The 25,739-nt window shown below is 48.2% G+C and overlaps 1 protein-coding gene across 9 annotated transcripts in view; it reads right to left on the reverse strand.

The window, feature by feature from the left end:
- Positions 1-5,380: 5,380 nt before the first annotated feature.
- MSI2 (musashi RNA binding protein 2) overlaps positions 5,381-25,739 on the reverse strand; it is a 239,063-nt gene continuing 218,704 nt past the window's right edge. For 6 of the 9 annotated variants that reach the window (XM_050714799.1, XM_035560906.2, XM_035560908.2 and 3 more), the window contains 3 exons: positions 14,084-14,292; positions 12,230-12,307; positions 5,381-10,134 (listed from right to left, as the gene is read on the reverse strand). In XM_050714799.1, the coding sequence (XP_050570756.1) occupies positions 12,266-12,307; positions 14,084-14,292 (251 nt within the window). In that variant the 3' untranslated portion in view covers positions 5,381-10,134; positions 12,230-12,265. The remainder of the gene's footprint in view (positions 10,135-12,229; positions 12,308-14,083; positions 14,293-25,739) is intronic. The other 3 variants (XM_035560912.2, XM_035560909.2, XM_035560907.2) reach the window with 1 other exon arrangement.

Genomic DNA, 25,739 nt, shown 5'->3' on the forward strand with positions numbered 1-25,739 from the left:
TGGAATACCAACTACTTAACTCCCTGACCTTATTATTCAAATAAACACTTCTTATTATAGCAACATGACTTGCTCGTCAACACATCAAATCAGCTGCCTGGGTGGTGGTTTGGCATGTCCCCGCTGTGTCAGCAGAGAGCACACGGCCTTCATTAGGGCCGTAATGGCCTTGGAGGTGCCGGCACTCCTGCACGGGGATAACTCGAAGACCCCTGCGCAGCAAGCAGGGGAACACGCCTTGCTGGAACAGGCTCAGCACTCGCCCCTTCCCAAGCCCAGGGTGCTTCACACACATCTTTATTCTGCAGTCAGTTTGGATTTGCTGGAAATGCATTACAGCAGAGTGCTGGAGGCAGGACTCTGAGTTTACGTGTTGTTGTTGCTGTTTTAGTGCCTTCTCCAGTAACTGTGTGTTTGTTTTGTAAAAGGGTCTCGGCTATGGGACCATCGGGGCTGTTCTTGTTGCTGGGCCTCTCCTGATGCTTTATTGCCATCCCATTTGCCTGTAACACAGGGAAATTTTGCACTTGCTTGTACATCTCAGTGCTCAAAGGTGGGGTGTGAGTGCAATGCTGGGGCAGAGGGGCTTACAGACAGGTTTCAAACATCACAAGCACGTATTTGAGTGTTTGCTGAGAAGCAGGTAAAGGTCAGAGACACCTCCCAGCACTGAGCCCAGCCCTGGTGAGCAGATCTGCTGGAGGATATGGGACCACCCCGGACAGTGCCCACTCCGCTGCGCCGGGCACCCGCGTCCCTGAGCCGCCAGGGCAGGAGCCGCGTCCTTCTGCTTGTCACCGCTTGCTTACCAGAAGAACTTGGTGGTGGCCCCAGGTCAGGGCAGGTAAGACAGGGATCAGAGGGCACCTCCTGCCTTCTCACAAGGGGAAATGTCCCCGGTGCTGCACTGTGCTCTTAAACCACAGCCGCTGCCCTCGATCTTGATGGATGGGACCAGCAGCGGCTCTGATGGAGCAGAGTGGACACAGTGCAGATCTGCACTGCTGGCTGCTTCTCTTTGGGACCTCTGCCGTGATCCTGGCTGGGCTTGGCTGGGGGGGGGGTGGTGGTGGTGGTGGCCAGGAGCCTCAGCACCTGGGGGTGTCTTCACTGCCTGAGGGTCCAGCAGGTCTTCAGAAAGCAGCAGGTCTTCAAAATGCAGCAGAGCACCCCGCTGTGGTGCAGGAGGGCAGAGGGTGCTGCCAGAGCGGGCAGCAGCTCTGCCCTGTCCCCAGCTTCCTCCTGCCCCCTTCCTTCATGCCCCCTGCTGTCTCTCTGCCCCAAAAGTCAGCCCTTCTGCCTTCAAACAGTTTCTATTATATGTAGAGCAAGCAAAAATGATGTGTTAAATACAGCCCAGGCTGAAGCTCTGAATCAAATCAATTCTTTTTTGATTCCCCGAGCTTTTGAATTTTCAGCCCTGCTGAAGAATTGTTAGCAAAAGAATAGGGCTGAAGGAGCAATCCTTTCGTATCGCTATTGACTCAATTATTTTGCCTCTTGATTTTCTATGAAGCGGGCCGCAATGCCGCGCTGATATGCTGATTGCTAATGGCAGAGCATTGTGAAGCGTCGTATCCGAGGCTCGGGGTGGAATACCTTCATCTCTGGGCTCACTGAGGGCTGCATTTGGGACCCGTTTTTATTTCGATTGCTGCAAACAGCAATGCAGAGGGGGATGTACAATGCACAGAGTGGGCCTTTAAGCGGGAGCTGTGCCACTGACCTTCCCCTGCCCGAGCGCCGCCGGCTGCGCGCGATATTCCCAGCGCTGCCGGATCGATGCAGCAGAAAGCGGAGAGGTTGCATTTACACAGTGTCACGACTATCAATATTGACAGCTTGTGCGCGTGCCCTTCAGACTGGCGAGCTGTCGTGGATTGTTAATGCCCCGTCCTCGCAGCCTCCTGGTGCCGCAGGGGTCACCAATGGGGCCAAGCCCTGGGTGCCATGCGAGCACTGCCTCTCCCCAGCCACCATCAGGGCAGGGGACAGGGAAGGTGACGGGGAAGGGGCTGGGGCTGGGGACGTGGCTCCCACAAGGGCAGCAGAGAGGGTTTAGAGCTGGCAGCCCCATTCAGGTTCACTCTTTCAAGATAAAAGAGAGGTATTCCCCACCTATCAAAAGGTGGTGACATAATAGTAGAAAGCGCCTGGATCTTTGGATGAAAGGGGCTGAGGAGGAACAAAATGCTGCCTCCTTTTGAAGATGCGAAATCCTGTACAAATTCTAAGCATTTTTATTAGTGGCTCAAATGCACCGCAGGCGTACAGAGGCACATGCTGTCTCATGCTTATTATTCTTGCTGCTGTTTACATTGCACCAGTGCCCCACTTTACCAGCTGCTCTTTACGCACAAGCAGTGCCCCAGCCCTGCTCTGGCATGCTCAGAAAAGCCAGGTGCAAAGGAGCAGGAGGAGCCTGGCAGGAGCAGCACCTGGCCCTCAGTGTGGGCTGAGTTATGGTGTGATGCACCAAAGCTGCGGACCCGAGGTGTGGGATGGCCCCGTCCCGTCCCGTCCCGTCCCATCCCATCCCCATCCCCATCCCATCCCAGCACCACAGCACCTTCCCAGGGTGCGGTCCCCAGGCACCTGTGAAAAATCAGCCCTTGCACAAAGGAGCCTGTGTATTGGGGAGTGGAAAATTGGAATGGGATCGGGATCAGTGGAGCAGTGGCTGGCCCCAAGCTCTGACCCCTGCAGCGGGGTGCGGAGATACCCGGAGCAGATGAGCAAGAGAGCGCCGGAGCAGCCTGCCGAAAAGGCAGGCTTTAAGGGGAAATTTAGCTTTCTATTTCAGTAACACTCGAAAACACCTTCAGTGCAAAGCTGTCAGGGGAGGGAAGAAAAAAAAAACAAAATCAATATGAAATGATGATTTCAATTGGAGCCATTTTCAAAGCTGTCAGGAACTGCGAGTGAAGTGCAGTAACCGGAAAGGAAAAACACTTTTATTCAGACTCCTTTTGGAAAACAGGGCCCTTACGAAGCAGCTCGTGGTGCCAGTTCTCAGGCAGGGCTGGGGTGGAGAGAGTTTTCTCTCCAAGCAGAAGGACTGGCCGGGGTCCTTTACTATCATGAGGCCCTGATAGTAAATGGGATTTCGGAGCATGGGGAGAGCTTCAGCAGAGCTGTACAATAAAGCTGGGGGAACTCAAGCCACCCTTCCTGTTTGGTGATGCTTTAAGCGATGGTTTTGTACTTGCTGCCATCTCTCCGCGGCTGGCTCGAGACGGGGGTCGTTCGGTTAATGCACGTCTCGGTCTTCATTGCCTTTTTAACTAGTTTTTAATCAGTAATTATTCCTGAGCAGGAGCGATGTGTGGGCTCCTCTCGCTCGCTCCCCAGGCGAGTGCCACTCAATATGTCACGGCAATTAGCTCGTGGTGGCAACGGGGCGAGGGATGGCCACCGCTGCTGTCACCGCCAGTGCCACTGCCACCACCACTGCCACCACCTTGGCTCCTGGAGAAAGCCCAGGAGTGGAGGAGGATGTGGCTGAGCGTCAGAACCATTCTGGTTCTGTTTTCAGAGCCCGTAACAAAAACACAGCAGGACTCCGATACAAAGGGACGGAGCGGGTCAGGCCGAGGTGGGGCAGCTTCTCGGCTCTGGGGTAGGGGCAGAGCCTACAGAGCCCCGAAACTGCTGTTTGTTCCCCTGCAGCCAAGCAATTCCTGAGCTGTGGAACCCAGCAGCAGGCACCAGCCCATGGGAGCCTGCCCTGCTGTTAATTCCAGCCGCTGCCACGCAGGTAAATAGGAAACCTGGCTACATGGCCCTGGGGAGGAAGGCAGCACCCGTGCCCTCTGCAAAAGAGCTGAGGATCACGAGCATCTCTCCTGACAGCACCTTGTGGCCAGCCGAAAGCTGCAGCCCCAGCACGCTTGCAATAAGGAGCCTGGCGTAACCGTTGACGCCTTACGACACCTCACATAGCTGGGAGCAGAATGGCATGGGGGATTTGGGGGGTGTCTGTCCCCATAACCACAGTCCCAGCCCTCCCGGGGCACACTGCGGTGCTCCCAGCTGGCAGCTGATCAGCGTCCCGCGGAACAAATGAGCTTTAAAAGCCCGCTCCTTTGTATTATTCCCTACTAATAACGAGGCGGCCCTTGTAAATAGCCATGAAGGGAAGTGCTTAAGCTCATAATTAATAAGCGCTGCCTTGGCTTCAGCTGCTGAGCCGCAGCCCGCAGGGAGCGGTGGCAGCACCCCCGGAGCTGCCCGCGCCCAGCAGCGGTGGGGGGGGTCCCTGTGCCAGGGGTCCCTCGGCTGGGACAGCACCGGGACGGGCACCGTGACACTGCACAGCTCCAGAGCCTGGCTACCACGCAGACCCCAGTGCTACGGGCTGTAAATGTTTATGGCGGGAGGAAAAGGACGTAAATCATGTTTATGTCCCTTGTTTTCTTTATCGGGGCACTAATTTGACAGGGAAGGGAAATTTTTGCTTATTTTACAACTCTGATTTTGGCTGCAATTTGATTCCAGTAGCTGGGAGGCGAACACGAAATCTTATTTTTATTCTGGAGTTGGTATAAAAATTTACATTTTGACAGAGACCCCCACTAACATTTTAGTGCAGATATAGCGGGCCTCCGGGCATTTTGCAAAACACATAACCCAACGTATAATACACTCATAATTCACTAATGTTTGCTGAATGACAGGGTTAAGTGGCTGCTATTCCCGGCCTCCCACCACACTAATGTACTCCAGACCTGCGCTCCTTTTCTTCTGGATGGAAGTCAAATCGTTTCCTGCAGCCCTCGTCGTGGAAGCTCCTTCCACCACACATAAACAGTACTTCCTAAATTATTTTTAATTTGTTCTTCTAATCTAATTTTTCCCTTGGAGCTCCCCTAACCACCAGGCCTGTGGCGGGGCCGACGTGCTGACTGCTCCCCCGGGAGCAGCCCGCACCGTGCCCACCTCCACGGCCGATGCTGGTGCAGGATGCATGGCCCTGAGACGCCTTAGCGCTGCAGACCCTCCACAATTTGCAGGTGCAGGCACTCAGCGGGAGGGTTTGGGTGTTCTCCTGATGCCACAGGGGGAGGACAGGGAGGTGTCACTGCATCACCTGCGCAGCTGAGCCATTCGCCCTCGCTAACGAAGTTGGCTAATGCTGCCCTCGTCGCGTTACTCTCACCAGATGCATGTGCACAGGCTGTGCCGTGCCCGCGGCATCGGCAGCACAGGAAAATGCTGCAGAAATGCTGCAATCAGCCCTTGATGCAGACTGATCGGAGGGAAGGAGAAGGTCACTGGAGCCCTGGATGGGGACCCCGAGGGCAGGGGCGATGGGGCCATATGCTGGTCTCCCCCCAGGAACAAACACTTCCCCCCGCTTCAAACAAAAGGGACTCACAGATCTGTTCAAAACAGTTTATTGTATTTTTTTGTCAGACAAACACATTGATTTCTGGACCACAGTAGAGGATGGAAACCTTTCACAAACTTATTTATTTGAAAATACAAATATAAAATTATACTTTCCACATCTGTGATGTGAGAGACCCCCATCCACATAGTATTTTACAACAGGGCTTTAGAAAGCCATACACAGAGACCTGAAAGATGCTTGATATATATAGATACATATATATATGTATATATATAAAAAAAAAGTCACTACCAAAGTTCTCATCAGTTCATACTAAAGTATAAAAGGAAGGGCTAGGCTTGCCACTGTGCCATAGTTTATTTAGGTACATTTATGACCACCTGAAATGCTTAGACTTGCATTCTAGTACTGATGGAGTTCAGACCTTGTACAACAGAGAATGACTTAATTTGCTACCCACTACGGTCAACGCGACACACAGATCCCACGCTTGGTGTTACAAGTATGTACAGAATACAGAGCTGTATAGCACGGGTGAGTCCTGCTTCTCCGCCAGGCTGCTTGGATTTTTACACTGATCTGAAATGAAATTCTCTCAAGACGATACATTCGGATTGTTCGGTAACTGAGAACCGATCACGTAGATTTACCCTCTCAAACTACTTATTTTTTATTATTTTTGGTAATTTTTATTACAGTATTAAAGTATTGCTTAGCTTACAGAATCTCCTCATGTAGTGTTCACACACAGAAATGGGTTTGAATTCGATTCTGTACGTATGAAACTCTACAGTGTATGTGCGCAGACCCCAGGATCTGCCGGTGTGTCTTCAATGCATCCTGTCTCTTAAACTTACACTAACTTCAGTTTTCTGTTTAAACTATTTTGCTTAAAAAAACAAACAAAACTAAACTAAAAAAAAAAATAATTCAAAGAATTCCACCCAAGAGACATATCCATAGCATAAAAGACAGCTATGAGTTAGTGTTTTTTTTTGTAAACAGTTTCATATGCAATATCATACATAACCATGGCTGGCCTTCAGTAAAAATGTAGTAAACTATATTGCTTTATTATTGATTATGTTGCATTGAGTGAATGGCAAAAACGAAACAGGAAGGTAACTGTGGCTGGAGTCACTAGCCCTCATTCACACTAAAGATGAAAACAGCATCAGAGGTTTCAGAGCAGGGGAGGGAAGAAAAGAAATCTGAACACCTTTCAGGTCGTTATTACCAACAATTACCCAATGGTTTAACTAGTCTAGCAAGATGTGTAACATTCACCAGCTGAATGCTGCTGTACAATGAAAAAAAAAAACAACAAAAAACAAAAAACTTACAGCAAGAGAGCCATGCTACCTTAAAGTCCAAGCTACAAATTCAACTCAAAATGAACATTTATGAAGTGTAAGAAACAAAAAAAGGGACAGATCAGGCTTCATTTTAATCAAGCCAATCACGAATGACTTTCTTTTCTTTTTTTTTTCTTTTTGGTGGGGGAGGGTAACTGAATTCTTTTGGATTTCTGCAATTCCTTTCAAAATTGGCATTGTGTTTGGTAAGAAAAATTGTCCCACGGCACGGCCAGCACAGCACCCAGCGCTGCGGGAGGCGTGCGACGGGGGAAAACCTGCTTCCCCGCCACTGACCGCTCTCGGGGGGAGGTATTTTCGGTGCCCATTTTGCACAGCTGGATAGAAATCTCTCTTTTTGGTCACTCTGGGGGTAGCAGTTCTGTACGAGCTGTTTGGAAAGAAAAGGGCAATATCTGCCATAACTGCGTGTTCGCTCCCTGTGCTTGACTAAAATAAAGATGTAGCTGAGCCTTTGTGCAGAAAATTTACAGAAAACCCCCAAACGAACGAACGAACAAAAACCCCTTTGAAATGGACTTCTAGATGAGTGGGGGACTAATGCGAACCTTAGTCTAGGTAGCCACATCAAAACATATCGGATTCCACGACATTTGTGCTATGGGCCACTGGGACTTTTCAAAAGGTATATAAACATCTAAAACATATTCACACAGATTAGCAATTTCTTCTGAGCATTCTTAAAAAAATATTTTTTTCTCTTAGTAAAATCGTTTTAATATACCGTGCCTCCCTCTTTTAAAAAATAAATTAAAAAAATCCAGTTTTGCATATCTAGCATTAGCATTTAAGGTAGTATGGCACATCCCCTTTTCAAAGTCAAGGGTGGGGATCTACAAAATGCCTTAAGAGTTTGCCAGCATTTTTAACATTGTGAGACCTTTGGTTAGTTGAAACCACATCAGATCAGCAAAAGAAAAGAAAAAAGAAAAAAAAAAAACAGGAAAAGAAAAAAAAAAAGGAAAACCTTCCCAAAATTATTAGCATTTTTTTTTCTTAAATAAGAGAAAGTTCTATCCTTACTGGTCCTAAATCTGAATAACTACATCTAAATTTTTAACCTTAATTACGATACACCTACCAATATGTACTAGAAGAGGAAGAGAGAAAGGGGGGGAAAAATTCACTACACTAGCATCAGGACAGCACTCTTACAAGATAGCCATTTTATACACTATTAACATACAACAATGATCAACAAAGGATATTCTATGAGGTGATAGGGAATGGAGAGGAAAACCAACTGGTAGTACAGTACATCATCAACATTGACAAAATATCAATAAAAAATTCCCTGATTATACATTGAATTTCAGGGAATTTGGTTTGTTGTTTTTTTTAGTTTTTATTTTTTAAAGAATTGTTTTATTTACTTTATTACTTGATCAAGTCTCAATATTTAAAAAGCGTCCAGCATTTTGCTTAAACCTGGTTGTTCTGAAATAAGAAAAAAACCTAAAATATTACACAAAAAAGCATGATTCTTTTTTTAAAAATAAGAAAAACAAGGTTTTCTCCTTTCGGTTAGCAGTATGGTGCCTTGTTTTTGTTAAAGATGCCTTGCTCTACCTTGTCTATTGAACGTCTACATTAGTCTACTTGTTAGTAAAATTTACAAAAATAGGAGTGCAGCAGCTCTTTTTAACAAATGTCGCATTCAGTGTCTTATACTGGCTGTACCTAAAGTACCAAATTTATAAACGTAACAATTTAAAAAAATATTAATAAAACTTGTCAATATTACGTTAAAAAAAGAAGAAATATATCCACACTACAGTATGTTCTTAATGCCACCTACCATGTTGTACTTCTAGTTTGCTGTTGCAGGCCTATTTACCAATATTAAAAAAATTAAATTAAAAAATATCCTTCATAAGTTTCCTCCCCCAACAGAGGACCATATATATAACAGCCAAATATTAAACATGTGCAAATAGGAAACTGTCAGTTTTTCCCCTACCAGTCACAGTGCAATGATGTTTTATACTTTATTTTTTTAAAATTCTGTTTACAACTACAATAAATTAAAATCTTCCGTTGCTTCTAGGGTGAAACTTGTAGCACTGAGGTATTCCCAAAAAACAAAGTCGCTTTCCTAATTCGTTAATACAGGAAAGTCATGGATAAAAAAGGTAACGATGCAAGCTCTACCACCGCTCCGCCTGCAGCTCCCTGGGGCGGGGAGCCCTCTCCTCCCCGGGCTTCGCAGGGCGCTCAGAGCAGCTGAAATGACTGGACAGCAAGTGGATCTAATTCGAAACGACAACTAAGAACAGGTGTGCTTTGAACCTTAAATGCGTTAAATAGTAAAACCGTAGCTTCTTTTTCAGTCTTGGGAAAAGCAGTTTTTAAATTAAAAATACAACGAGACTGTTACTTGGTAAGCTGTGCACGTATGACTAGATAGTATGCTGGTATGACGCTAGGACAGTTCGAAGGTCTACCACACCTACAGAGCAAGCGAAACAGTGTTAGTCTAACGCTGGTGGGCCAGCTCTGGCAGTTGGTCTACACGGTTAAAACTTTACTTTTTTTTTTTCTTCCATTTTAATAGAGAAACTGCCTCAGACTGACTCCATCACAAAAATAGTTTGTATTTCTCTTTCTTAATAGTTTATATGTAGTTAATGGAATTGTATTTACAGTATTTTTTTCAGAATTCACAATTTCAAAAAACCTTATATCACCTCTTTCAACAAAAAAAAGCACTTATAGAAAAAGGACGCGCCAAAGTCTGCCGTCCTTGCCTTATTGCCGAAAATAGATAGAATCAGGTTAACGAAGACGTCACAAACAAAAAGAAGGGCTAGGGAACCCGCTGCCGGAGCGCGTGCCCGCGCCCGCCGTGCCCCGGCAGCGCCCAGCTCGTCGCCGCCGCCGCGGCGCTGCCACCTGCCCAGGTCTACGGTGCCAGAACTGGTGCCACCCGCTCAGACCCGCGGTGCCGCCTCAGCGTCCTGTAAGCAACAACGACTACGGAGAACGAGAGGAACACGGAGGGTGGGGGGGAAAGGAAACGAAAGAAAACCCTTAATATAAACAGCTAGGCTATGGTTAGGCTCCTACGAGATACACAAAGAATTAGGTCTACGTGGCTACGAGACTATGTCAAAACGCTACGAAAAAACGTGGGTTTGAATAGGTTTAAAAAGGGGGGGAACCCATCGAGAAAATAAAACGAACAAGAAATGGATTTTATATACATACTTTTAAAAGCTGTTGTTTTTATAGTACAGCAGATTCATGAGATGATGAGAGAGATTTTAAACAACCTAAGTCCGTCGAGTGCCACCTCCAGTTTGTTTGTTATTGGTGATGATGTAGTGCTCAAAGTCTGATGATATCACCTAAACATGGGACCACTCAGAAACTTCGCCCTGTCTTGCCCGGACATCCAGATAGGCTCTGAAAGGAGAGGAGCACACACAGGACACAGAGGAGAGGAGGGTCAGTGGAGGTTTTGAAACCCGACCACGCGCGTGTGGCCACCCGCGGTGCTCAGGCGCTGCAGCGCGGCCTGACCTGGCGCTGCCCTGCTCGGCGCTGTCCTGGCCACGCTGCAGGTGCAGGCCGCGGCTCCAGAGCAGCGGAGCACAACGCCATTTCTCCTTCCTACCCTGTACCTCCCGGCCCCCGGCCCCCATGCTCCTGTGGCTGGGCTCTGTTGGCACCAGCTGGGCTTCGTGGCGATCAAAGGCGACTCAATGCACTGGAAGAACACAAGGTGTTCCTCGGGCATTGCGCCCCAAATTTACAAGGCTCCTGTAAAATGAGTGTTATATTTTTTCTATTTTATTGTATTTGTGTGGGCACACTGCAGCTGTAAGGTTGGAAATAAATACTAAGGGCTTCGGGCAGCTGCAGCGAGGTGCCCGTGCTGGCCGTGTCCCCGGGATCACTGCCCAAAGCCACCCCAACGCTGTGCCAGTGGTGCAACGCCAAGCACTGCACCACGGCCGGTCCTGGCCACGGGCACCGTGGGGGCTCTGCCGTGGTGGGAGGGCATGTGTGCCCCAGGATGTGCCGCGGCGGTAACTTCAAACCCGGTGGTCCTGGAGGAATTAATAACAAGGCTCATTTCCTCCACTCAAAATCTATTTTAATTAGTAATGAGCAACATTAAAAGCACTTTCTGTTTTTAAGTCATTAATGGCTTGAGTTTTAATACTGGCCAGTAAATGATGGTTACAATTTGATGTGTTGTGGTAAGTGTAAAATGATTACAATATATTAATCTGATGAGCACTGCCTTCACTGCAGCATTATTAGTTTGAATTATGATGTTCTGCTCAAACCTCTAGCATGCTTTGTGTACCACCTTGTTATTACACAGGCTGGCGGCCCAGAAAACGTGAAGGATTCTGACAAATCGACCTGAGAATGCACACTGATATGTACAAATAATAACCGGGATTAAAGCAAGAGTGCTTGTGCATTTTTTTTGCTTTCCCATAAAAAATGCTACTTGGTGGACCGAATCAATTCATGAAACAATTTCAGGTAATCTTGTGTGTTTATGAGTAGATGAAGAGTAAATAGCAAACCCCTTTATTCACTAGTATTTAACTATACATCTATTTTTACATCTATTTTTGTATTATTTAAAGCCTCTGAACATTTTCCACAGATCCCAGACCTTTGACTAACTACAGTCCTAATTCATACACTGATTTTGAATGTGAAACCTGAAATTGATCAGATAGTTGCTGAGCTAAAGACAGAGAAATTAAGGTTGTCACATATATTACATTTGTGTGTCTGCGGCAAGAGCTCTAATGGTGAACTTGCGTGGTTTCACGGGCATACCTTCTAGTTTTCATTGACTGACTTTTCTAATCTACGCTATTCTCTGTGTAAGACTATTTGTTTGCAAAGATGAATATACCAAAGGCCAAAAAATAATAAAAAAATTAAACATTTAATTAACTCGAGCTTAGTTCAAAGGGTAGGAAACTGGCAGCGATCCAAGGATGCATTACTCAGGTAATGTCTTTAATTTAATTTGCTTAGCTTTAATTTTTTTTTAATCTTGATAATTGCTCTATGGTTACTAGTTACAATGTTATCTTTTAGCTGTAATATTTGGTACAGCACTTAATTAAGAATGATAGTTTCTCTGTAATAAAGCAGTGGGGCTCATCTATTTTTAGATGAGTGCATTCATAGCGAATCTATAACCCTGACCATGATGCTGTCAACTGGCACTTGATTGCTTCCCCAAAGGTTTTTTGGGATCACCGTTTATTTCTGTGGGGTTTTGAAGTCTCCAAATTATTGCACGAAGTGTAATGAATATGAAGACATGTCTTCGCTGGGTTCTAGCTCCCGATCTGCCTTCCAGTTTCCAACCCATGAGATTGATTTAAATAAAATAAATCACAGAAAGGAATGATTAAAGGCCAAGGAAAGACAAAATGAAGATAAAAGAATTGTTCACTTAAAGTAAATATAAGGGAAATGGTAGTTTAGCACAAAGTACAAATGGTATATACTGTAATACCTCCAAGTGAGATGGCAACCAACCATGTGTAACGTTTCAATGGTATCCATTTGTAAAAGCCGTTGCAATCAAAGGTCCCTAAAATTGTACAATTGTTAAGTTCATCAGTGCTCTATACATGGGAACAGATGATTATTAATTTTTGGCAAGAAATTATCAAAGGACTTGAAAGACTGTGTTGCCAGCATGAATATGTATTTCCAAAAGTTGTTCTGGTCACTAATGACTCCACGTTCTGAACACTCGTTACCTTTCCAAGACCATCATCTTCTCATTCCCCCGGTTACAAAAATAAACTTAGGGTTTTCCCTTTTTTGTTTTTAAACCAGGGTTAGTAAATGGAGAGTGTTAAATAAATATGTATGTAAAAAAGGGCTACTGAACTCTTTGCAGTTATTGGGGGATAGGAGAAATTAAGAGGCTGCCAATCTGCAAGTCAAATACAAAATCAGTCTTTGAAGAAGTATTAGTGCAGACAAATCAGGATATCACGGCTTTTATTGTGCATCTCATTACTTGAAAGATTGGGATGTCACTGAGGTCAAAGTGACCAAGTTTTCCAGAACAAACAGGTCTTTTTTGTCAAGTGAAAAATGGAAATAAGGGTCTTGGAAGTGGCAGTTTAAATCGGTGTAGCTCTTAGCAGAATAATAACATTCTACATTTTGTATTAGAATGGATCCAAGGGGGCTGTCAGGTCCCTTGTGTGTCCGTGTGAGGAGCAGGACCAGGGCAGGAATGCAGAGCACAAGGGCACAAGTGGAGGGCAGCAGGCTGTTTTGGCTTTTTGGGTACCAGCAGTTTATGCAATAAAAATAACACGGTTTCAGGAATTTTGTCTGCACTATGCTCCCACTCCCCCATTTCATCCAATTTGGTCAAAGAACAAAATTCTCTGTTTAGTTAGAGGAATCTCGGGGGAGTTCTCTGTACTTTGACATGTTTACCTTACAAGAGGAAAAAAAACTCAGCATTTTACCAGGAAAAAGTAAAACAACTTAATTTGCTGGTATTCTGTTTCAGAGACTGACAGCCACTAAAGCGGTTCAACCACATTCATGCTAACACACACAGGTAAAACAGTGCAATCTGAAAAACAGCATGCAGCTTTGTTAAGCAAATTTCCATCGCCCGTAATTAGTGAGCCTTCAGAACCACGCAGCATTACAGAAATACGTTTCCAATGACTTGACAACACAAGTGACTTACTTGTAACCTGCAAATTTTAAGGACTGTTAGTGACACCGTAACTGGTCTGAAGATGCCTGGGGGTGAGCCAGCACCCACCTCCCACGCTAATGTGCCCCCAGCTCCACACTGAGGCCGCAATGGCAGAGGCTGGAAGCTCCAAGCCCGGACAGTCCCGTGCTACCAGCGGGACACTGTGACCCCTGTGGGAGGGACATGGGCAGGACTGGTGTCCCATAGAGCCTCTTTGTCCCTCTCTGTGTGAGCAGAGGCTTGGTACACTGCCTGCAAGCAGGCACATCAGCCTCAGCAGGCCATTGGACTGATGTAAAGACCATCTGGACAAGCAGAAGATTGGAAGGCTATAATTCTTAAACAGGTCCTTTTAAAATACGCCATGGCAGGACCTCAGAAGGCATCAGACGAGCGTTACCAATCTGGTTTGCAACTCCAGCGGCTCTGGGGCAACAGTGTGCAGCTCTGCACGACGCCTGTCGGCAACCGCAGCAGGTTAAGCACAGTGGCAGAGGCTATGGGAGTGATGCGCTACCCACTCCATCGTTTAATAGTTTAAAAAAAAAACACAAAAAAAACCTTAATGTCACTAAATAATGACCCCCCCCCCCCCCCGGCTGGCACGCAGGGGCTGTGGCGCGTGGTACTTACGGCGATGCCGTGGCCGAAGCCGGAGCCCGGCTGTGGGCTGGCAGCGCTTATGTAGTTGCCGACGCCGGAGTCCTGGCTGGCCGTGCCGTAGAGGTCTGCGACGGGCCCGGGGCTGTTGGCCCCGGGAAAGCCTCCGGGCCGGGCTGGGTTGGAGCCTGCCGGGGAAGCGGGTGCGCCAAAATTCGGTTGAGCACTGTAGCTATTCAAGACTGGTGTGCAGAGAATAAAGCTGGGTATGAGGCCAGACGCCGGGCATGCACCGTTATTACAAAGCCAAACACCAGAATAAACAGCCTAGGCCCAACTTCTAACACTTAACCAAGGCCATGCGATAGGAGAGCAAGTACTGAATAATAGTCAGCCCGTACTACTACGAAGCTTAGAGCTCCAAAATATATATATGAATATATATAAAAAAAAAAAAAAGAACAATCATTCAACACACTACTGCAACCAGAGACTGGAGGTGCTCATTTTCACCAAATTATCACAAAATATAATAGATATTTTTCAACATCTGACTTGATGCTCATGCAGTAGTAACAAGTTCTCTAGGTCTGGGCACGCCGAGACAGCATTCACATCCCATGCAAACTACAAAGGAACTAATTTGAGACTACACATTGTGGTAATATTGATATTAAAATGTTGACAGCAAATAACTTCAATCACTTCTAGTAAAATCGTTTTTGGATCCATTCGATACTTTTGAAAAAAAACCCGCCCTTTTAAATTGGTAAGCTGTAGAAATAGTTCAATAGTTTTTTGTTGTTGTTGTTTGTTTTTTAATGGTATGGAATGGAACAGTTTGTTTTTTTTTTAAGTATGAGCAAGGAGAGTGTTGTTTTATTTATTTATTTTTTTCCTTTTGATTTGGAGAGCGAAGACCTACCTTCGTCTCCAAAACCATGCTTGGGACATCAACCAAAATTAAACAAATAAATAAAGATCAAAAGCAAAAAAGAATTCCAGAGGGTGTATGACAACTCACCTCCTAACGTGGAAGTAAAAGAAAATTTTATTTTTTTCCTCCCTTTGTATTTTTTTTTGAGACAGAAAAACAATGTAAATAAGAATGATACTAAAGAATAAATTTAGGTATTAAAGCATGTTAGATGATCAGGCTTCTGGCATTTCTCACGGTTGCTCTTGGATGTAAAATTTATGAGTAAGAGGTTTCAATGCAAAAGAAAAGTCAGCGGGCTGGGGAGAGCTGATGGGGATGGCTGCTGGAAGCTGGTGCTACGCCCGCGCCGTGCTGGCGGCCCCTCGGCAAGCGCCAGCCTCGCCCGCCCGCACCCACCATCGCCTTGTGGCACGGCCAGCCCGCGGCCTGCACCCTGCACCCCGCACCCTGTGCCCTACACCCTGCCCCCTGCACCCCACCACTACCACCTGGCCCCAGGGCCCCTCAGCTCCCGCGGCCACACAAGGTGCTGCAGGTACACGGGGGGAGAGGCCCGGTCGCACCAGCAGCGCTGCTGCAGCCTGCCCAGGCTCTGGCCACGTCCTCACAGCCGAGCACGACTACTGGGGCACCTAACACCACTCTGAACACAGCACAAATAGGTCTGCCGCTGCTGGCAGGACACAGCCGGCCCGATCACGCAGCCACCGTGTCCCTGTGAGCTTGCCCAAGCTGTGCTCGTGGGTGTAAGCAGGCACGGGACTGCTCCCGACCTGCAGCAGCTTCCACCACCCTCACCTCCATGCTCGAGCCTGTGCCAGGACCTGCTCAGCCTTCTCCCCCCGCGGCAGCTCCATGCCTATCTCCATTAGGCACTAAAAGGGTTTATAAAGTTTGATAGCCTGCAATAACCCCCTGCCCCTAGCTCAGCACCGAGCCGATCAACTGCTGGGGTTTACTGGGGCTGAACACCAGCCCGGGGACAAGTCCTGCTCACCCAGCAGGAGCAGCGTGAGGGAAGACGGTGCTCCTGACGAGCTCTTTCCAAGACACAAAGTGGGCTTTGGAACAGACCTGCCTCACCAACTGCAGAACGTGAATGAGAACTGGGGGCCAGCGGCCAGCCCAGCGCTGAGCTGAGGCCGGCACCTCGCCAGGGCCAAGCCGCCACCAGCCCTCCGACCGTCCCCACCGCGCTGACCACGCAGGAGGCACGCATTTCTCAAATGAATGGATTAACTACTCAAAAACCCATCAAAATGGCAACTGTTGGCTCTGCAGCAACAGGAAAGTAAATTTTGCAAAATAAATGATTTTCTGTGGCTCTAAAGTGGTAGCAGGGGAAAGTAAGTAGGTCATCTAAGCTAGCAAGTTAAATGAAATAAGGCATGAGAGAGTAAACAGATTATTTTGGAATTCACTGGCAAACAAAGTACCATTTTTTTATTATTAAAGATTAAATGTCAAGATAACATTTGGCCTTCTCACTCATGAAGAAAAATATCCAGCTGAGATGTTCAAAAGCCCTTTATTACTATAAGCTAGCACTTTTTTTTCCCCTTTTCTTCCTTCTGTTTCTACAAAATGGATGCGGGCTTCATTGCCCAGTCACACAGAAAGCCCCACTCGGCCGCTTGTGCGAAGCCACGAGCCTCCAGGAGTGACACGGCCGCTGCAGGGAAGGATGTGCCCAGCATGTCAGGCAAGAAGGATGTAAGGACACACGTTTTTTAGAGACCAAGGATACCAGAAGGTAGAGGGCAAGAACAGCTGGGGACAGCCATGGTCTGGAATGTCAACAGAAGCACCAAACGTTACAAAAGCAGCCCCAAATTGCAGGGTGCAGCTAACGGGGCACAGGGTGCACCAAGGCTGGCAAGGGTGCTTGTGTAACACGTGGCAGCAGCAACACCGGTGGCTGCATTGCCAGTTCACGACCTGCTTTTAATTGTCATACAGCAACATGTGTGCCAGTAGGAGGTGCAAGGGGCGACAAGGGTGTTGTTACTGCCAGGGGAGGCAATGCCAGCCCCCAGCCCAAGACAGCAGTGGGACAGCGCTGCCCTGCCAGCACGGCTGCCGTCCTGCGCGAGCGGCTGCCTCCCCACGATTCACAATGGATTTCACAGCATGGTTTGCTGGGAAGATGTCCAAATCGTGACAGTAATGTGAAGACACGGTCCCCAAAACACATGGCTCTCATCTAGAGGTGCACGGAAGATTTAATTAAAAATCAAAGTTGGGGTGCAAGGCCAAATTTCTCTCTGCCGCAGCCCGCTAACAGCAACAGCACGTTGGGGCTGGCACAAACATGCCTGTATAATGTTTTAAGATTCAATTTCAAGATACAGTGATCTAATATTACAGTGTTTCATAATGGTACTGAAATGAGGGCAGGGCTGGTGAGCTGGGCATCCCACAGCAGACGTGTGATGCAAAGGCTGCCCTTGGGTTTGGCGGCGAGCGGGGATGTGGGGTGCTGCAGCCAGCCCCACCGGAGATGCTTGGGGCAAGGCTGCGGGGATGCTGTTAGTGAACACCCCTGTGAACACTGCTGCAGACCGGGACCAGGAGCAGGACACAGCCAGGGCCAGTGCCCATGCGATGCCGGGGGCTGCCCGACGCCGCGCTGCAGCGGGCAGGAGCAGCGATCCGTGTGGGGACGAGCCGCGGCGATGCTGGGGCTCATCAGACATCCATACGCTGCGGCATCTCTGCATCATTAACTCACAACTGCAAAACCGTGCACAGCTGACAAGGAGACATGCTCTGCCGTGTCCTGAAACCTCACTGAAGGGAAAGAGCAAACAGACCAGCAAGGAGCCAGAGAGATGCTCCGTCCCTCCGAATCAGCCCAGCCACCGTCATTTACATCTCCAAGAACATCGGAGTACCGGCTGTCATACATGCAGAATGAGTTGGCAACTGTTTATTCAAACGTCCTTCTGATTGCGGGTGTGTAATGTAAGGAAAAGGCAATTTTCTATCCACTGAGCATCAATTTAATACTACACACTGATGATCACAGAAGTGACTGCAGAAGAACGCGCGGCACAAACGCACGCCCAACGCCCCGCTCTCTGCAAGCGGCTCCGCGGGGGCGCAGGACGCCCGCTTTGTGCACCGCCTGCTAAACAGCTGTTTGCAAAACTTTACAGGAAGGGCTGGAAGCTTTCACAGAGATGACACTTTGCTTCAGACCTGATACATGAAATAGAAAAGCTCTCATAATTACCAGGAGACTAAACACTCCTCAGAAAGCCTTATTTTAACGATTCACTCAGCCATGGCAAGTTGCTAAATATTTGTCTTCTTACAATAGCTGCACTGAAGCGCACCTCGAGCTGGAGGCACTTTTACGATCGCTTTGAAACAACAGCAAAGGGACCTTGAATGACTTTCCCAACATACAAAATGCGATGCGTTTGGGTAAGAAATGCCTGAAAAGAAATTTGTTGTACACAAACCTGTGAATAATCTGAGACTAACATGAAGCAGAAAACAAAACAAAAATCCTCCAGACTCTGGATACCATTTCAGTCCTCTACGGAAAATGAAGACACCGTGGAGACGCAGATCTGCAGGACCAAGCTCCTGCTGTCAGCTCTGTCGCAGCAGGAGCTGTCTAAGAGCCGCGTGCACCTGCACACGGGAGCTCTTCTCTGGGATGCATTCGGTGCAACCCTGCACGTTCACTGCACCCGCTCCTCGAGCACTGCTGGGGCTTCTCTGCCCAGGCAGAGAACCTACTGCACGTCTTGCTGCCAAGCTGAATAGGAATTTGGAGAGAGTTTTAAAATGCATCCATAACCTCAAGACAGTGTTTCAATGAGCAAGGCTATTTTATTACTAACTCGTCTCGGCGCCCTTTAGCAGAGCTAGAGCTGTCTTTATCCACGTCTAACACGCGTGTAAGGTACTTCTCAACGCACCACTCAGACAAGTGAGTTATGTGAAGGAGCCAACAGCTGGAGCCCAAAGCGAAGCTGGCAGCTCAGGCTGATGGAGAGGCAGGAGGCTCGGTGCTCCAAACACTGCTGGGAGCAGGGACGGAGCTCATGTGAGCTCTCTTATCGAGCACCTTCTCCTACAAACCGCCGTGTTAGCACAGTCCTTGCTCGTACATTAATCCGCATTCAACAAGAAAGGTCACTATTGAAAGATAAACTCTCTTTCGATGAGCTCTTGAGAAATTTCTAAGTCAGGATTCATTATGACATTTGCCTTAGCAAGTGGTGTATTGCACTAAACAGGATCCAAATGCCTCTCTGGGAGGGGAGGGAGCACATGGGTAAAGCACAACAAGTTGCATGCTGAAATCCCACGCAGAGAAACTCAATTCAGCTATAAATGATGAAGGTAATGAGGGAGGGGAAGGAAGAAAAAAATATAAGGATTTTGATATTACTGACCTACAATGAAACCTTGCATGGTCCTGGGCTTATGATCAATCCTCTCAGGGCTTAGTAAATTAGCCATGGCAACGAAACAACACTCTTAAGCACCCCTCAATTATGCTGTGTTTCAAAAGCAAGCCAGGAAATACACGCAGGGCTGTAAGGCAGGCACTGCCTGGTGACCACTGCTCTGGCACACAGCCACATGCAGCACTGGGTTACAACACTTCTCCCTCTCCAACGGCACCAGAACCTAGACTTAAATATACACTCAAAGCAAGAGAAGCTTCCCAAAGTGATTAAAACCCTTAACATTTAACGTCCTCAGGACAGATTAACTCAGGAGTTGATCCAAAGCCACATCACATCCTCTGTTTGTGCACCAAGCCGGCAGCCACACCTGGACCTGGGCAGCTGGAGCACAGACCAGGCGTCCACCGAGCCCAGGAAGAGGGCTCAGCCCCTGGGCAAAGTCAGCCCAAGGTGGCAGCAGTGGGAAAAGAGGTCAGTAGAGCAGTCTTTTCTATAGTAAATACCATGCTTGTGCTTTTTTTTTTTTGCACTTAACATACAAACATTTCACAAGTTAGAAAAAAAGAAATGTGATGAGCAGTGCAAAATCCACGGCTGCCTTCCCCGCCACTGCACACAGGCAAGGGAAATCTCAAGTTTGAAAGAAACCACCAGATGATTTACTGGCTTTCCTCCTTGAGAAGAGGCAGAATACTTCAGGATGAAATATAGTGCCCCGTTATCACAGCCAGAAATGCATCTCGTAGCTGAGAGCACAGCTGAGTGCCGAAGCGAGCCGCAGCTCGCAGCTTCTCCTCGCCCGCAGGTGTCCCCATCCCCTCCCGCAGATGTCCCCATCCCCTCCTGCAGACGTCCCTGTCCCCGTCCCCTTCTGCAGACACTGGGGTGTAAATCTGGGCCCGTGCCACCGCCCGCGCTTGCCCCAGCCACACATCTGTAAGCACTACAGCAGCGCTCCCGGAGAACCGCCTAATGACAATCAATCACCTCCTGGGGAGGGCTCATTATCCCTGGGCAGCAATTAACACTGGTGAGCTAATTTACTACTGGCATTGCTACAGCAGAGTCCAACCATAGAGGCTGGTGGAGGTGTTACTCCGAGAGCAGGTGCTGATGTGGAGCACGGCATGGAGACCACAGTGACACGTGTAAAGAACAAGAGAAGAATGAAGCACCCCCCGTAAACATATTCTAATTTTAAAAGTGTGTATCTGTTTATTTTTTCAAGTGGAGCGGATGCAAGAGGCTCTGTGAAAAAATATTTTAAAAACCAAACCAAGTGGAAGGGATTGTTCAGTCCTAGCAGTGCGGAGCTGCCACCGGGAGGAGATGTCCCAGCACCTGTGAGCCTCCTGCTTCCTCCACAGCTGCCGTTGGAGAGAAGCCTGGGCCAGCCCCAGCCCACGGCAGCACGGCGAGACACCGCGGGGAGCGGCATTGCCCTGGGACCAGGCAGGGGAGCACAGCCCCGTGCCCTGCCTGGAAAGGGGCTGTCCTCTTCCCCCATCCCTCAGTTTCTTCAGAAGCGGCTCCTCGTCAGAAATTTGCTGCTAATTTCACACCAAGCATTTTCTACACCCAGCGCTGGTCACCTACGGCACGCTGTTCCTCCCAGCCCTCCTTGCTCTGCTTCATCCCGCCAGCCCCGGCGGTGCCTTTCCACACAAACAGGCTTTTTGACAACTTGTTGATCCAGTGCTCTAATTTCTGGATGACTCTCTCATCTACCATAAACAGCCACGCACTATTTGGCAGGCATTTCTACCATCAATGTTTATGATAATAACGACACGTGCTTGAAAGCAGCAGGAAATTTTCAATATAACTATCATTAAGACAAAATGCTTTAAATCAAAGCCATTACCCACTACCAAGACTCAAAGCTCACAAGATTAGGCTGTTTTTTATCTTTATGAAAAATTCATATAACATTCCACAAACAACATCTTCTAGCTCGAAGGAGGAAACAATCTAATAACAGTTAACGCCGGCGATGGAGATGGAAAGGGGATTGAGGTGGGGGATGTACGGATCGGGGTGGGGGCAGACAGGTCAGGGAGGTGACTTCTGGCCAGCAGGAGGGCACACACAGGAGATGAGGGCGAGCAGGCTCTTGGCACCAACGGCACAGGGATGGTACTTGCCCGAGTGCGCTGTGGCCCCGTCCTCTGCACACAACCAACCACAGGGCCCGGGTAGCCCAGCTGGGACAGGAGCTATACCAGTGCTTGGGGACATGCAATTTAACTCACTTGAGACTTACTGCTGGATTTAAGAGGAGTTGCCCACTTTTCTGCAGAAGGAATATCATCTGTAGCTAAAGGGTAACTAGATCCCATTCCCTGAGATAGTAAGTTGGCCACAGGCAGCCAAGTAGGGGAGAGGACGCTTTTACTGCCTTCCTCAAACCTCTATGGTATTGTGCTGCAGTGTCTGGAAATTGGGAATTTCCCCAGGAGTTACCCAAGCATTCAAGCCTGCTGTACTGTCTTTGCAAGAACCCGAGTATAAATGCCGCAGAGGACATTACAGTAGAACCAGGGCTACTGGTGCGGGGCAGATTGCTCCCCTCCTGATTTCCTGAGCATCCTGTGTGTCCTGAAGCATGAGCACCACAGCCACATCTTCGTGCATGACTAATGGAGCAGCAGTCACAGTGCGGTGCTGATACTTTAAATAACCACCACAGTATGGACTGCGGAGAAACTCCAGCACTGCGTGCAAAGCTTAAATCGTTAGTGCTTAGAGCCTTATGAATATCGTGTCATTAGCTAGCACTGCACTCGTCTCACAGACAGCTTGGCCAAAGCTAATTCTTTGTGCACTCACAGCTGAAGTTAATGGGCGCGTGTACCTTGCTTTTCAGAGATGCTAACTACCCAGATGTGATTTACTTGAGACTCAACATACAAATTAATGCCAGTGTGAAATAAGATGTCGGTGCTTGTGATTCTTGTTTGCCATTCAGACTGTGAGAGTGCAGAGACACAGCACTGAGAATTAAATGTTCACGTTTAGGCTCTTCTGTTATATACCAATCACTGCACACAGCTCCTGCCAGAGGCACAAACACATTTGTTTGTGGTCAGGATGAACTATCAGAAGCATTGCTGTCCTGTATCTGCTGTATTTACATACAGCACCATTTCATGTCTGAGACTAACCGCACCCGGCACACCTCCAATTCAAATCAATGCTCAAACTAAAAAATGTCTCGGAAATAATGAGCTGGAAAGACACAGACATTCTGGAGAGCATCAACGTACAAACAGCTCACAACTAGCTGAAACAGAAAGTGGGAGACAAACCAGAAAAGCAAATAACCCCGGAGTTACAATTAGAGGTGCCGTTTAGCATGGCTCCTGTGGAGACCTGCGCGGTGCCGCGCGTCATTTGCGCTCTTTCCAAGCAGACTTGAAAAGCAAACACCTCTCTGTAAGAACCTGTGGCAGACAGAGATCCTCTGTCAGTACTGAAAGCCAGAGACATTTTTCTTAGGACAGCCAGGTCAGTCCTGCCTCTGGAAACCCCTAGTGCTGGCTCTGTGCCTTCTCAGTGCGGCTCTGCAAGGGGGCACAGCCGCAGGCAGCGGCGGGCAGCCCTCCCTGCCTGCAGCCCTCCCGGCCCTGCAGGAACAAACAAAATAAAACAACTGTTGGGATCATCAGCAAAGTAAGTGGTGATGAGGCCAAGAGGCACTGAGAGCTGCTATCTGCCTTAACAAGGTACTATTTGTACGTTATTTTCTATCTGCAGTCACACTTTAAAAGGTTGTTCTGTCTCTGCAGCCCCTTTGGAAACGGCTTCACACATCAAAATATCGCAAGGATAACGACAAAAAGCAGTGGGTGGTGAACAGGTTCCCAAGCTCGGCAATTACAGCTGGAACTGAGCAGAGCATGGGAGGGGGGCACCGCCTGAGCCTCCTCGCGGCAGCCGCCTCCCAGACCGCGCGGTGTTGGTGACAATTATTAACACTTCCCAGGCCCGCAGCTAGCAGCAATCCAAGCTGCTATGAACCAAGCTGGACACGTCGGTGTGGTAATGACAATTGTGAACTTGTGGCGACTGTTCCTGCCTCCGTTCTGGCGCTCTCCTGCCAGCACAGCACGGGGGCTTCTCCTGCTCCGCCGCCATACGGAGGCCGAGCACTCGGCATGGACACAAACAGCGAATTCTGAGTGATGGTGGACGAGCAGAGAGCCAGAGCTGCACAGTTTGAACAGACTTGTGTAAGCTAAAAATTCAAGTGGTGCAGGTGTTTAAAAACCAAGCACCGTCCCCTTGGTGCACGCTGCAGGCATGTGAGCAGCACCTGTTCTGCTAAAGACTGCACTTAACTCCTCTGAAGCATCAGCCATAGCTGCTGATGTGCACTGATTTGCCAAAAAAAAAGACACAAAATCCAACGTATTCAAGCCCAGCTTTTCTAAGTCGTACACTTACGTAGCATGACAAAGAAATGCACTTTCCAGCTTGGCTGTAATTTTTTGCGAACAATCAATATTTACTGCCTAATCATATTCTCCATATTGCAAGTTAGCGGTGTCACTCGCGCGCCGGGCCGAGTGCTGCACGGAGGCCACACAAAGCTTCACTTGTAGAAGCTGCAATCAGGGAGCCAGCTCTTGTCACAGCCTTACAAAAGGATTTCCTCTCGAGCAGCTCATCTTTAATCATTATAAAAGCACAGAAGTTTAATCCATTTTTGATGTAAGCGCTAATAGCTTTGTGTCCTTGAAGTTCAAAGTGGTCTTCGTGCATGTCGCTAATTAGCCGAGCAAGCAGCCATTCAGCTCCCTCTCATGTTTCTAATTAGATCCTTAACAACAAACAAATGTCGACCTTACAAAGGCTGTGCTACGTTTCCCTCCATTAGTTAAACAGTTTGGGAGGGAGGCGGTTTCCATTTTTCTGCAGTCGCTCCCCCCGAGAACATCACTCGAGGATGCCAGGCCAGGGCACTGGGGTGCCTGCACTGCCCCACACCGACTGCCTCTCACTCAGGTGCCGAGCACCGAGGGTCTCGGGTGGGCAGGGACCACCCTGGCCCCACGCTGTGGCCTGGGATGCTCACCAGCTGTGTGGAGACCAGCACGTGAAATAGAGGTAGAGACACTCAGTCCTGTCAGCCATCTTCCCAACAGGTTTCTCTGCCAATTTAGCTGGTTTTACAGTTAATTTAAAATCTGGTGTGGTTTAATTTTTACATACGTCATGTGAAAAGGTTGGGATTGTTTCCTCTTGCTCTCTTTTGGCGCTGGATGTCTGTACGGCTGCCTCAGAGCCGTTTCAGCAGCAGTACCCCCACCACAAAGTGTTTGGGTTTTCAGGCGAGCTCCCTGCTCCAGTGCCCGGCTGGGGTGATCGAGGAGGTCCCTGTCCCTGCTCCAGTGCCCGGCTGCGGCAATCGAGGAGGTCCCTGTCCCAAGCAAGGTGGCCACTGCCCCCTCTCTGTGCCCTGGGCCACGGGTGCTCACCGCGCCATGGGACCCGGCCCCAGCGCTGTACGCGCTGCCAGTGCCTGCGCATGAAGATTTAACACTTATTACCGTCCATCCAGCTGGCAAATGAGGGCTAAAGCTTGTGATTCTGTGCTAATGCAGACCTCCCTCTAATAATTTTTCTATTTAAAATGAACAAGAGCCAAGCTAAGAGAAGCTGGCACCGTCACCTCTCGCTGCGTAACATGAAATCTGTTGCTACTTTTACCATGGGCAACCACATCTGCATTAATTGTTTACCACAGCCCGGACAGGTCTTTTATTAATATTAATGAGTAACAGGGAACAAAAGGCCCCTTTATTTTTAGCCTGCTCTAATTGCGTAGTAATTACTCATCTACAAAACAAATGAACCAAACTCCATTGCCATAGCAACAGAAACTCCGGCCTCCCACTGTAACACATTAACTGGCTATCACTCCTGTTAATTTTAAATTGAAGCCTTTTGTACAATAACAGACAATACAGGAGGAAAATTAAAACAAAACCAGGTCTTTGTTCCACTGCCTGACGCGGCCGCAGAAGAGGGCAGTGCGGCGGGGGCACCCTCCCGCGGGGCGGACGCCTGTGGGGACAGCAGCCTTGGGCCAGCTGGGCAGCAGGCGAGGTGTGCGGCCGCATTGAACCCCGGTGTTCTCATGCCACGATCCTCTTGTGCCATGGAGTTTGCACCAGGAGCCTGCACAGAGGTTTCCACCAGACTCTGTCGGTCAGACAAGTGCCCCTGAGTGGCCCTGTACGCCTGCACTGCTTTGCACGCCTCTCTTGGAAAGGGCAAAGACAAGACCCTCCCCATCACTGCTGTGTTTGTTTAG

This window comes from Cygnus atratus, chromosome 20, assembly GCF_013377495.2.
Source record: "Cygnus atratus isolate AKBS03 ecotype Queensland, Australia chromosome 20, CAtr_DNAZoo_HiC_assembly, whole genome shotgun sequence".
Lineage (NCBI taxonomy): Eukaryota > Metazoa > Chordata > Aves > Anseriformes > Anatidae > Cygnus > Cygnus atratus.